Source organism: Triticum urartu, chromosome 4A, assembly GCF_056163025.1.
Source record: "Triticum urartu cultivar PI428250 chromosome 4A, HENAU_Tu73, whole genome shotgun sequence".
Lineage (NCBI taxonomy): Eukaryota > Viridiplantae > Streptophyta > Magnoliopsida > Poales > Poaceae > Triticum > Triticum urartu.
Genome location: NC_141876.1, coordinates 28,160,322 through 28,173,427, shown reverse-complemented (window position 1 = coordinate 28,173,427; position 13,106 = coordinate 28,160,322). Strand labels below are relative to the sequence as shown.

Sequence of the window (13,106 nt, the reverse complement as noted above, 5' to 3'; positions counted from 1 at the left end):
GCTGAGAAGGGAGCAATCGATGAGGCTAACTAGAAGCATCATCTTATCGCCCATCACCCTCGAAACAGCGACTCCGACTTTTCGCCACGGACGAACGGCCACCGCCATCTTATGACATGTTAGTATTTGGTTAATAGCCAGATACATTGAAGAGAGATCGGCCATCCTTTTTTTTGGCAAAGTTTGGCAAATACATCAATGCATGACAGGTAAAACATAATGACGAGAGGGTGTGATGACACGATCTTGGTAGCGAGACAACCGGTTTGTTATAAACAGTTGTGACTTATGTGGCAAAGTTTTTAACCTTTGTCCATGAATCGGGCATACTTAATTTGTGTTTTTAGGCGAGTTCTAACAATAGTTGCTCGGATCACTTTTGTGTAACATGTTGTTTTGTTATTTTTGTTCCTATTGATTATTAAATCTAAAGAATAGGAATTTCAAAGTGGCCTCTCGGAGATTCTTTTGAGAGAAAATGTGTACGAAAGCCCACATCCAGTTATTATGATAAGTGTAATGTTGCCGGCGTGTATATGCTACGTACCTAAGGGTATGCACAATGATGCTATCTTAGCAGTGTCATATAAGATAAATATTCAGGTGGAGAAAAGAGAAACCAGAAAGAAAAAAAAGGTTTTGTTTTCTCTTAATTAAGAGATGATCTCGTAGTAGCAAATCTCTTGCCACATTCACATTTCTAGGAATATCTAGTTACCAGAGATAAGATGAAGAGACAACCCATTGTACATTTTTTAAGTCATCTCTAGATTATATGGCAGGGTTAAGATTAGATTATCTTATCAATCACTCTACATGCCCTAATTAGCTAGCTGGGTTGAACTCGTCTTATCAGTTTTTGGCTGGCTTTTCTCATTAACTAATAATGTCTTTCTCTCTTGTTGCTTATAAACAACCAATAGTAATGGAAACTAAAGGATAACCTCCGCAAAAGTCACTCATCATCTACCCCTTTTTCACCCTAATCTTGAACCAAGCATTAAACAAACAAGGGCTCGAGAAAAATATGTAGGTATTTCATTTCGTCAAACAATAGCACGTGTGTATGTCGTATCTTCTCCAATTGTTTCGTTTTCAAAGGGTTGGTGGCCGGTCATGACTGGTGGACATGCTCGTTGCCGTTCATCAATTCCTGCGAAAATCCTCATGATTTCGGATAATTTTCAATCGGATACGTAACCCCTAAAAAAATATCCTACGGGACCACTGGTACAAGTGATGAGCACAGAGAGAATCAAGAAACATTAAGGGCCAGATCTTTGATGGATGACCTAACATGGACCAATATGTCATTGTAGTCTGCCATAAATTTCTGCTCCTTGGATACCATGTTCTCACGGAAGCTGCCGGTAAAAGAACAGCAGTAAAAGATGCCTTCACTGAATTTTGTACCTCTGGAGAATGGTAGATTTTACATGTGAAATTGCACAAATTACCGGCATTTACACAAATTTGGTTACTACTTTTTCAGGTTTCTACTACTGTTCGCACCAGAAAACCATGATGAGATATCGTCGTCGTCGTCGTCGTCCTCGATCATCTCCATGCTTCTGGGAACACGAGGGGAGGAGCGATTACTTTCTTCTGATGCCTCTCCTGGAAGCCCCTGCTCCCCCCTGGACATCTCTTCCTTCCATTTTTCCCGCTCCAGAGGTTCTTGGGAAGTGGCAGTCCTGCCCCCGACAATGGGGAAACTGTCGAGGAATTTGTAGTCCCTGTGCATTGGGAGCATGCTGTTCTCATTGTCGTCATCGTCGTCTGCCTCCTCCGAGCTCCAGAAATCTGAATCTTCATCAGATAGTGGGGCCCTTTTTTGCACAAGTTGTCGCTTTCGCAATGTCGGCTGGATGCCATCTTGAACGAATGAAATAGCGGGGTGCTTATTCTGCTCCAGATCACGGTGTGGTTCGATAGTGTCTTGGTCGTTTAATGCTTTTGGTCTTTTCCAACCACATTTCAAGCAGAACGCGTTCCTCTTGAAGTTCAGGTAGTTACACCTGCCATCAATCCCTCAACAATATGATTATGCTGATTCTATGGTAGTAGAGTACAGAACAAAATAACAACGCGGAAAGGTTAGCCACTTCGTTGACACCATTTTCCCCATGTTCTGTCTCATATCGACAGTAGACATCAAAACAGTGCAAATATACAATGGTAAGCACTATGCAGTAGAAATAGTCACTCACGAGGCACACTCCCATTCTCCTGGACTGAGTAAACGGTTTGTTGGTTTGTCATGACACTGCAAGCACCGTGTATTCTTCGCAAAATTCAAGAAGTTGCACCTGAAAATGTAGGATCAGTACAGGCGAGAGAGTACCCCCAGTCCATCTTAAATATAAACTAGACTTTTTGGCATCTCACCTTTTGCAAATCCAGTCACCTTTTTTGAGGGGTAGATGATCTTGGTCCTCATGCATCAAGTGATATCTCTCTTGAAATTCGCCATCACAGCGCAAACATTTGATATTCTTTGCAAAGTTAAGGAAGTTGCATCTGGAAATATACACGTGGTATTATTCTTTTTGAAGAAAAATAGATTACATCATGTGGGCAAGTGATATGAGGTAAAATAAAAATCCAACATACTTGGGACAATTCCAGTCACCCTGCTTCACAGGTACAGCAGATTGACCTTTTGGTATACGTTGTGCAGCTTTATCAGTTGTGGAACCAGGCCCCTTGGAGTCGAGCTCAACAACCTCATTCAGTAGTTTCTTAATGGATTCTTTAACAGTTTTGTTTAGGCATGCTTTGTTCCCCACATTACCAGTAATGATATCAAGACCATAAGTCAGGAGGATGCGCATAACATCCACAGTTCTGCCCACTTCCTCTTTATGAGCCCTTACATATGCCCTCTCACAACTTCCCCTTAAATTGCATTGGCTGCAAACCTGTCACTCTGTCAGCATAAGGTGATGAGGCAGATATACTATATATACTACATAGATTTATGTCACAGACTTAAAGCAATCCAAATTGTCACATGTAGGCGAAAATACTAACTACAATATGATTGAGGGCTAACCACAGGAGAAGGCATAGTTAGACCATGTACGATGTAAGGTGCCTGGAGAGGTGCTTAGTAAAATAAACCAAGTTTTTCTTAAGCACCAGTGCTTATCTCTATGGCAGGGGTGCCTAATTAAACACCTGCCATCTACAAATAAGTACCAGTGCTTCAGCAAAAACCCGGTCAATTTCTCTAAGCACTTTGCATTGTACATGGTCTTAAAGGCAAGGAAAGTGAACATCGTCTGCAGCATGGCAAGCAAACTGAACATTGTCTTTTGCAGAGGTATACAGAATGAATTGGTTGAAAGCCAAATATCCTAAGTTTTATGTTAAATAGTACTCCCTCCGTAAAAAACGCTCTTATATTATGGAAATGTCCATAACTCCTGACATTTCCTAGTTTGCAGCAAAACATGTTTTAGCTTTTAGGTTGAATTCTAAATTGCTAACACAAAACATGGTTTCTCAAGCTCATACACACTGATTGAGTAAGGCAAGGCTAATAAAGAGGGCAAACTGTTAACTACTTCAGTCCCCAGCTTGTATTTGTAGTTAAGATTTGCATGGCGCTTTTTATAAGCAAGCAGATTAAAATACACACTGTTACATTATTATTATTATCTGAAGTACAAAACATCATGAACTTTGCTGAGCCTAAGAGGTAAGATAGTTGGCGCACACACACAGCTTTCACAAAAATTCCTGTGTTTAACAATTTGAATGTTCGATTCTCTTGGTTCAGAAAACATTTTCTGGTTCAAATTTTCTCCAAAACATTTGTACAAATGGGTACGTTCTAAACTAATGTGAAATAGAAAAGGAAGGTAAAAAGAGAGAAATTCCTTTGGACACATTTTCATGTACTTACCTCTCCCTCATCAAGTCCTACATGAGCACGCAATCGCTTCCCAGAATTAATAACTTTCCTGTCAATGCTAGGGCACCCACCACGCAGAGCGACCTGAATATCCCATCTTGACAGATACCTGCAACAGAAGAGTTCCGACTTTATATGCATGGCACAGGGATGTCGTATTGTAATGCACTGCATCCATTTAGGGCCCTGGTAGTTAAATTCAATGTGGCGAGTGCCGAGTGGTGAGGCCAACAATAAGACTGCTGCTACACAAACAGAAATCATGTCCTGAAATTGCATATATTGACTGATGTGTCTTTCTACAGTTGTACAACATGTTAAGCACCCTGTATATAAGCTCAGATTTTTTTTAAAAAATTCTTCGAAATTACTTGGTAATACTTTGCTCAACTTCATACAACAACCATAGTATTTTGCACTGATTATCCCACTATTAGGTAGCGGTGCTCTGGAGCTTTCTACCAAGGTTGAAGACAGCATATCAGCAGTATTGCATTTGTTAGGCAAGCTGCTGCAAAAGGCAACATTTTCCCTCACCGAGACACGGACGACCACCTTGTCTGCACTGCGGTGCCTAACGCAGGGCAACGCAAACTGCTGGCACATTTCAGCAAACATCTGGCGTGCAGCTAAACAATGGCGCCAGACACTGACAACGGCATCGAGACACACAAGCAGGATCCTTCCAAGCTCAGCCACCTCACCTGACGATCTCCGGACGCTCGCGCCCGAAGCGGAGGCAGGCGGTGCGGACGAGGTTGGAGTCCTTGGACGGCGCGGCCCCGGCGAAGGCGGAGGGGTCGAGGTGGCCCTTACGGAGGAGGAGCTCCATCAGCGCCACCCACTCCGGCCACGGGTGGGCGATGTCCACGGCCACCGGCTTGTCCCCCGCGCGAGCGCCGCCGCCTCCTGGCTCTTGGGTCACTTGCCATTGCTCCCGGGGCGGCGGTTGTGCTGGTGCGCGGGAGAGGTCTAGGTCTTCGAGCTCCGAGCGTAGGAAGGCGAGCCGCCGGTCCGGTGGCGGAGGCGGGCGGTGGCTGCAGAACCGCCGGAGTGCAGTGGCCGCGGTGGCGAGGCCGAGGCGGCGGTGCATCACTAGCAAGACTGGTTTCTGTTTGCCCGGCCGAACCCAGTAGCCTAGTGTACATCAGAAGCTGCCAGGCCAGGCCCAATCTTGGACTGTTACATCGTTTTTGGCCCAGCTAGTGCAGTTTTAGTTTTAGCTTTTTTATATAAAAAAATAGCCAGAGCAGATGCTGATATTGGCATTTCTGATTTCAACTTGTAACAGGCTCCATGAACTTCATTTCAGCATGGCAAGATCTTATTGCAAAAGGATGTGTATAAGACAACATTTTACTGATCCAGACACTCGTGTGTTATCCCTGTTAGTGTTTTTATTTTCTTGCGAAAATCACGCGGGTAGTGTCGGCATAGGGCTTGAGTGAGATGTGTCTCCCTAGAAGAATTATGTTGGGTGCAATAGTACCAGGCATGAAATTTCATGTGAATTTCTTCTTTTGACTATCTTCGACATCTTTGGCCACTCAATTATGTTGTAACAGCTTCATATTATAAAGCATAGATTCTTTGGCCACTCATACCATTTTTACGACGACATTGACTTTTATTTTCTTGACCGAAGAAGCACCAATGATACCAAAAGCATAGATTCTACAGCACAAGTGCACACAACTGACGTTTTACAAACAACAGAGAACATACATGGATAAGCTCAAAGCTCATCCGCTACATCTGAGAGACGCAGAATCCTTGCTTCGATCTTCAGCGAAGGTCACTCTGGGAACATCTGGGAGAAGGTTTCTGTAGCTCGGCATTTTTCAGCAACAGAGTCTAGCTGTCTACCATCTAAACCGTCAACGAAACAAAAGATCCAGCGCAACCATCAATCATCCCTAAAATCACTGAAGAAGTGAGCAACTGGGGAACTCCAGGCAGTCGTGCGTCGTTGTCAGAATGATCCGCGGCTCTTCAGCTGGTCCATGAGAAGGTGAGCGACCGACGCATATCCTTGCTCACGCGCTGTTGCAATGCCGAATGAAGTGAAAAACAGGTCAGGTCAACTATGGGTATAATCTGCGTGAACATAGTGCTGAAGTTGCACCTTGGAAGAACCAGAATTACCTTGGAATATGGCGATCCCGGTTGGTGCTATCTTCCTCTTCTTCAAGCAGATGGAGCTGCATAATTTCCGTGACAAATTGAGCGTGTCAGAGAGCATACACATAGCCATACGTACAAAACATACACTCTTTCAACACAGGATATCCACATCTTGGAAGTGCCATTTACCCATTTCAATTTGTGAGTGCTAGAATCAAAGATCAAGCTTGCAAGTTCACTCACCTGTTGCATATCCAGTATTTCTTGGTACCCTTCTCCTCAACGCAGTGAGGGCACATCCACTTCTTGTTCTTCCTCACCTCTTCCATCTCTGCCACCACGTCTCAAATTCAGTAGTCTTACAAATATTATCCACCAAGAATAGTATAGATGCCATTGAACTTACCTTCACCATACCTAACTTTAAGGCAAGCACGGCAGAGGATCCCGTAGGAGGAATGGCAAGAGGAGCACTCCGTCTTCCCTGCCGTCAGAGAACAAAGATCGATCAAATGAACGTGAATTTGCTACACTGAAGAACTAGCTGCTGCTCCATACAAATGAACAAGAAAAAAAAAGGATTTGTAGCTTCTCTTGTACTCCCGCCGTTTCTTTCTAGTTTGCATAAAATATTTGGTCAAAGTCAAACTTTGCAATGTTCGACTAACTTTATAGAAAAAAATACCGATATTCACAATATGAAATCAATATTATTAGATGCATCACGAAATTAACTTTCATATACCATATAACTTCGGTTTTGTAGATGTTGATATTTTTGATACAAATTTGGCCAAACTTTGTTTAGTTTGACTTTGACCAAATTTTATATGCAAAGTAAAAAGAAACGGAGGGAGTACCTATGCATTGCTGCTCAAAGTCTCCTTCCCCACAGCGCTTGCAGCCCTCCTCGCCGCAGAGTTTCTTCTGCCTATGACCACACGGCGGCAACTATACTGAGTGAACTAATCCCAGAACACAATCAGGATTTATAGGATGCGAAGCTACCTGCAGAAATGGCAGCAGATCCCAAGAACGGGGTCGTACACGGACCCCCTCGCCTTGCTGTCGCACCGCGTCTCCTGCAGCACCCGCAGCCTCTCCTTGTCGATGTACATAGGAGACTTCTCCTCCTGTTCCTCTTCCTCGGCGTCCGCTCCTGCGGGACGACAAGAGAAACTCAGTTCCGGTGCCAGCCCGCAGAGCAGGGCCACGGAAAAGCAGGGCGTGCGGATGCGGAGGCGGGAGAAGGGGCCAACCTCTGTAGGGCAGCGCCTTGTGCTGCACGGAGTCCCCGTTGAGCCGGGCGGAGCGGCGAGAGCCGGAGCCGGGCGGCGTCGCGGCGGCAATCAGGCGGCCCGAGCGGCGGAGCGGGGTGAGGACCCGCGGCGGCTTCGGGGTCTTCCTCGGGGTGACGCTCCCGGCGCGGGGGGAGGGGGCGGAGGAGATGGCGCTCAGCTCCCCGGCGCAGCGGCGCAGGCCGAGCATCTCCATCCGGGCCTGCACGGGTCACCGGATCCCAAACACCGGTGGCGGTCAGGGCCGCGAGAAATGGTGAATCTGGAGGAAATTTCGAGATTGAGGGGGAATCGATGGATGGATGCTTGCGCGTACCATGTTCTCGGAGATGCGGGCCTCGCGGATGCTCTCATAGTCGGACTTGTCGCCCAGCCTTCCCATGGCGGCGGCAGCGGAGGAGGCGACGGCGACGGCGACGGCGGCGGCGGGTTTCGGGGATTGGCTGCGGCGCTGCTGGGCGTGGTAGGTTTGGGACAGGGGGCGCTGGCGACGGCTGCGTTTGAAATTTGAGGGGTTGGGGGGGGGGGGGGGGGGGGGGGGGGGGGCGGGAGGGTAGTTTTACCGGTTTGCCCTCACGCGCGCTCGCTGCAAGTCTAGTAAATCTGAATATTCTTGGTAATGTAAAATTTGAGTGGGGTCAAGAGAAAGTGGCAGTATGGCACCCGGCTGTGTGAAATGGCAAAATTTTGAAAAGAATGCAAAGGAGACGTTGGTTGAACCGGAATGGTGTACCACTTGTGTGAAATGGCAATGAATCTACCAATGAGTTCTTGAATCCATTTCCCATTACTTTGTGCGATAGAGATGGTGATGATGAGACTTCTCGCCTAGCCTTCCCATCGTGGCCGCGGCGGGGGCTGGTTTTGGGGATTAAATGGGGCACTATCGGAAGTGATAGGTTTGGGGCAGGGGCGTCGGTGACGACTGCGTTTGAAATTTGAGTTGAGGGGTAGGGGAGCCCGTGAGAGTAGTTTACCAGTTTGCCCTCACACATGCAAGCCTGGTTAAATCTATAAAAATTGGGTAACTGAAAATTTGTGTGGGGTAATGAGAAAGTGGGACCCGACTTATCATTGACAACTAGTGGCAATTTTTTTAAAATAATGCAAAGGAGACGTTAGTTGAGCCGGAACGATGCGGAGTTCATACATGGTCTTTCCCCTAGTGCTCGTAGCTAGGGTGTAGAGGTCCTCTGACGGCGCCACCATCGAGAGTCTTTCTCTTCCGATTGATCTCCCCTCCAACCCCGTCTTTCTTCCGATGACTCGTGTTGACCAAGGGGGGGCTGCACTCCTGCCCAGCCTTGGTTTGGTGAGGACTCTTGGGAATTCTAGGAGGGTTTTGATCTACGTGGGACAGATGGGGCCATAAGGGAGTAGCGCTAGAATGGAGAAGGGACGATGAAGATGTTGAGGATCTGCTCAACCGACTCGATATAAATGAAGACGGTGGGGATGATTTCATTTGAGAGAATAACCTGATCTACCAGATGTGCGTGCGAAGTGGCTAGCAATTGTAAAGGTTTACACTAGCAAGGGTCGACGTGGAATCCTGCGAAGGAGGTACATTGGTAGTTGAATGTTGTCAATTTTGTTTACGGTGCAGTTTCGGATGTCTGTGAGATTGGAACACAATGGTGCTCAATGGCCTCTGGCTATTCATAAACCAAACAGTTATTCTGATGGAGCGATGGCTTCACAAACACTAGATCAGTAGTGTTGGATAAGGTAGTTGTGCGGGTGAGAATTCCCATAGTGCCAGGCGGTTGCTTGAATGATGTGGTGACCAAAGTATGTGAAGGAAGATGGGAAAGATCCTTGAAGTCCAAATTAAACTCCCAGTTGGGTATGTCGACGCACCTGTAGGGGTTAGAGTGAACATGGATGTCAACAAGAAATTGGAATGTCTTGTTTCAATAACTAGGGCTAGAAAGAAGGATTGATACCAAGTATGAGAAGTTGCCAACGTTCTGCAATAAATGTGGATTGTTGGGTCCCAGTATGACGATTGTTGGGTACCAGAAGTCCAGTAATTTATGGTTGTTCTACTTCTAGATAGGCGGTGCCGGATTTTCGGTAAGGACCAGATGTGTAGAATCGAAAGTATGTCTAGAGGGGGGGGTGATTAGACTACTTGACCAAAGAAAAATCTAGCCTTTTCCCAATTTTAAGTTTTGGCAGATTTTAGCAACTTAGCACAAGTCAAGCAATCAACCTACACATGCAAGTCTAAGAGTATAGCATCGGAATGTAAAACATTTGCATATGAAGGTAAAGGGAGGAGTTTGGAGGGAGCAAACGCAATGTAGACATGGAGATTTTTGGCGTGGTTCCGATAGGTGGTGCTATCATACATCCACGTTGATGGAGACTTCAACCCATGAAGGGTAACTGAAAGAACATGCGGTGCCCCCATGTTTGGTTTTGGTAATTGATGACAATCTCTATGGACTAATGATTGCCTCGAGTTATATTTGAAGGATTTGTCCATAGGTTTTTCTTGAAGTCCATTTGTTGGTTTCAAGGAGTTTATGAGTTGACCATGGTGCTTTTAAGGAATTATCCAAAGATTGGTCATGTGAGTGTTGAGCTTATTGCAAGCATGTCTTGAAGAAGAAGATTGTGTGATCATTCATGCTTACCTTCAAGGCATCATCCAAATAAAGAGAGTTGGAAAGGTTCAAGGTTGATCAAGACTAAGTCAAGAGTGAATCAAGTTGATCAACTCACAAAGCATAGAAGATGTACCGAGAGGGATCAAGTGATCCCATGGTATGGTAAGCATTGTCAATTACGCTTTGTGTACTAACCCATGGTCTTCATGAGAGTTTTTTGTGGGGTTAGGTTGTCGTGTGCAAGCTCAAGTGATGCATCACGAAGAGATCAAGTGCTTGAAGCTTGCCGTCCATTCTAGTGAAAATGGACTTGTGAAGATGTGCCGAAGAGTGGCTCACCCATAGTGGAGTATGGGGGAGAAATCTACTAGTCTTCATCGAGCCAACGCAATCAAGAAAGGTGGACAAACTTGAGGGAGTCAAGATCATCATCATCTAGCTCAAGTGGACCATGTGCAAGGCAAAGGTTTTCCATTGATAGGTTTTCTATTTTACCAGTCTCATGGTGGTAGTTGGGAGACCGGGTTATAGGATCAAGTGTCGTACTATCAAGGGGGGCTCTCAATGAGTAGCCTGATCATATCTTTCGTAGAGAGCTCAAACCATTGCATATTTGCATCATCTTTATTGGTTCTTGTTTGGTTCTTCTCTTTGTGAGATTTGGAGCTTATGGTCATCTTGATGACAAGCTCGAGTTCTTCGAAAACGGAGTTCACTCGCATCTTCTATGATGTTTTCAACGTTGGAGGTTATGTCAGTTCTTCTCTGTTGGAGGTTTCACTCCTCTATTTGTTAGGCATACCTCTCCTGCCTCTTCTTACTATATCCAATCGATGTTTTGATGCTTCTCGTCATCTTGTTTTCAACAAGCTTGAGCTTGCTCGATTCAGAGCTCATTTGCAAAAGTTATGGCAGTTCTGGTTTTCCTTGGAGTATACTTGTTTTCGTGGTAGTGGCATATGTTTGGTGCCAGCGGTAGTACCGCGGGGCCAGACACTACTGGAATCAGCTACTTTGCCATCTGCCGGCTCTTTGCCGTCTGCTAGCAGAGGGCAAAGAAGCTCTTTGCCATCAGCTACCGAAAAGAAGACGACAATGAAACGGCGGACGGCAAAACAGGCCTTTGCCATCTGCCAGCTCTTTGCTGTAAGCCAGCAGATGGCAAAGATTCTTTGCCGTCAGCTGGCTGACGACAAAGAGAGAGGTGGCCCCCACCCCCAGCCCGTTTAGAAAAAACTTAACGCCCCACCTCTTTGCCGTCCGCTAGCAGACAGCAAGGAGAGATAAAGGCGGACGACGAAGAGCGGCGGACGGCAAAGAGCAGTCTAACTAATGGCCCCCACCCCCGCCCGTTACTCTCTCTGCTCTCCCTCTCTCCTCCCCGACGCCCACCAGATCCCCACCCACTGCCGCCTCCCCTCCCCCCGCCCGGCGCCGCCGCCGCCGCCGCCCCCGCACCCGCTTGGCCTGTCGCCCCGCCATCGCCCCCGCAGCCCGGTGCCCCCCCCCGCCACCGCCCCCGCCGACCGCCCCATTGCTCCGGTGAGGGGCTACTTCTTTTTTTTCTTCTGTTTTTTCATTTTTTGTTGTTTAATTGTTAGTGCTAGAATGTGTTAGTGTTAGTGTTAGAAAAAGAATTAGAAGAAGTAGAATTAGTAGAAGAAGTAGAAGTAGTAGAAGAAGTAGAAGAAGAAGAAAAGAAGTAGAAAAAATATGAAAAAAGAAAAATAAGAAAAGAAGTAGAAGAAGAAGAAAGGAAGAAAAGAAAAGAAGTAGAAAAAGATGAAAAAGGAAGAAGAAGAAGAAAAGAAGTAGAAGAAGTATAAGAAGAAGAAAAGAAGAAAAGAAGAAAAGAAGTAGAAGAAGAAGAAGAAAAGAAGAAAAAAGAAGTAAAAAAGTAGAAAAAAGATGAAAGAAGAAGAAGAAGAAGAAAGGAAAGAAGAAGAAGAAGAGAAAGAAAGAAGAAGAAGGATAGAAGGAAACACCCCGACCCCCTGACCCCGACACCACACCCCGACACCCCGATCCCCTGACCCCGACACCCCGACCCCGACACCCCGACACCACACCCCGACCCTGACACGACACCCCGACACCCGACCCCCTGACCCCCCGACCCTGACACCACACCCCGACACCCACACCCCGACACCACACCCCGACATCTGACCCCCTGACCCCGACACCCCGACCCCGACACGACACCCCGACCCCCCGACCCCGAAACAGCACCCCGACCCTGACACGGCACCCCGACACCGACACGACACCCCGACCCCCGACACCTCCCAAAAAGGTGTTCTTTGGCCTTCCAGAGGCCGACGGGGTCATATATATTTGTGAATTATTAGTTAGGTCATATATTTTCGATTTTGTTATGAAAAACATCATATATAATTGTGTTGATCGGGTAGATTTAAATGTGCAGTTGTTTCATCGCTGCGAGGTTTGGTGTTCGACGACCTCGCTATGCGTTTGACGAGCTCTGCCCCTTCGTTCGTGGGTGAGCACAAATGAAATGTCCTCCTCCCCCATTAATTATTTGCTCTGTTCCGGTGTTCGTGCCAATGAAACTTGATAGCTAGCTATATATGTGTCTTGAATCATCAGTATGCGTAACCAATATGTGTCTCCCGTTCGAAAGTGTCATAGTTATAAATATGCATGCATTTGCATATTTATAACCTTGATTCTTTCGAATTGTCCAACGCTATCCATGGACAGCCCGAGTATGTGTAGATTGGGTTCGTTTTCCCATATGCTTTGCTCCGGATCCGACGCATAAATTTCGTCAGTGCCTCCCCTGTTGTTCTCCGGGTACACATCCTCTCTGTTTATTGCAGAGACGTGTATCAGGAGAACAGCGGGGAGGTGCTGCTGAAATTTTGCGTCGGATCAGGAGCATAGCATGGGAAAATGAACCCAATCTACACATACTCGGGTGGGATTAGGACCTATCATTACCTATTAGAGTGTAGGTTGCATGGACGTAATAAAATTGACAAAGTAGATCAACTGATTAATATATACATGGTGAATTATATATATAATTGTTGTGTGTCCAGTAGCTCTGAAAGTCAAGATGAGTGATTGTGCGTGGATGTATACCGGTCACACTGGTCAGAACAAATGGAGCGCTGAATGGTTCAC

General features: G+C 46.2%; 2 protein-coding genes across 2 annotated transcripts; both read right to left on the bottom strand.

Annotated features, from left to right (window-relative positions):
• Window positions 1–1,396: 1,396 nt before the first annotated feature.
• LOC147974589 (uncharacterized) lies at window positions 1,397–5,058 on the bottom strand. The gene is made up of 6 exons (XM_087517598.1): window positions 4,624–5,058; window positions 3,911–4,028; window positions 2,614–2,921; window positions 2,389–2,520; window positions 2,211–2,309; window positions 1,397–2,018 (listed from the first exon to the last, which is right to left on the bottom strand). The coding sequence occupies exons 1-6, from the start codon at window positions 5,010–5,012 to the stop codon at window positions 1,481–1,483; spliced, it is 1,584 nt and encodes a 527-aa protein (XP_087373724.1). The 5' UTR covers window positions 5,013–5,058; the 3' UTR covers window positions 1,397–1,480.
• Window positions 5,059–5,576: 518 nt separating this feature from the next.
• LOC125553448 (uncharacterized) lies at window positions 5,577–7,846 on the bottom strand. Its single transcript, XM_048717227.2, has 8 exons — window positions 7,658–7,846; window positions 7,303–7,543; window positions 7,052–7,202; window positions 6,904–6,974; window positions 6,450–6,527; window positions 6,287–6,374; window positions 6,065–6,120; window positions 5,577–5,962 (listed from the first exon to the last, which is right to left on the bottom strand). Exons 1-8 carry the CDS (start codon window positions 7,721–7,723, stop codon window positions 5,892–5,894), a joined length of 822 nt encoding a protein of 273 aa, XP_048573184.2. The 5' UTR covers window positions 7,724–7,846; the 3' UTR covers window positions 5,577–5,891.
• Window positions 7,847–13,106: the final 5,260 nt, after the last annotated feature.

Bases quoted from the DNA above. Each gene is read 5' to 3' on its own strand.
- LOC147974589 (XM_087517598.1), bottom strand. From the start codon at position 5,012: ATGCACCGCCGCCTCGGCCTCGCCACCGCGGCCACTGCACTCCGGCGG. The intron at 2,922-3,910 runs GTAAGTACATGA...ACAGAGTGACAG, and splicing joins TAGGACTTGATGAGGGAGAG to GTTTGCAGCCAATGCAATTT. The intron at 2,310-2,388 runs GTGAGATGCCAA...CTACATTTTCAG, and splicing joins GGTGACTGGATTTGCAAAAG to GTGCAACTTCTTGAATTTTG.
- LOC125553448 (XM_048717227.2), bottom strand. From the start codon at position 7,723: ATGGGAAGGCTGGGCGACAAGTCCGACTATGAGAGCATCCGCGAGGCC. The intron at 6,528-6,903 runs GTACTCCCTCCG...CTCTGACGGCAG, and splicing joins CTTTGAGCAGCAATGCATAG to GGAAGACGGAGTGCTCCTCT. The intron at 6,121-6,286 runs GTGAGTGAACTT...GAAATTATGCAG, and splicing joins AAATACTGGATATGCAACAG to CTCCATCTGCTTGAAGAAGA.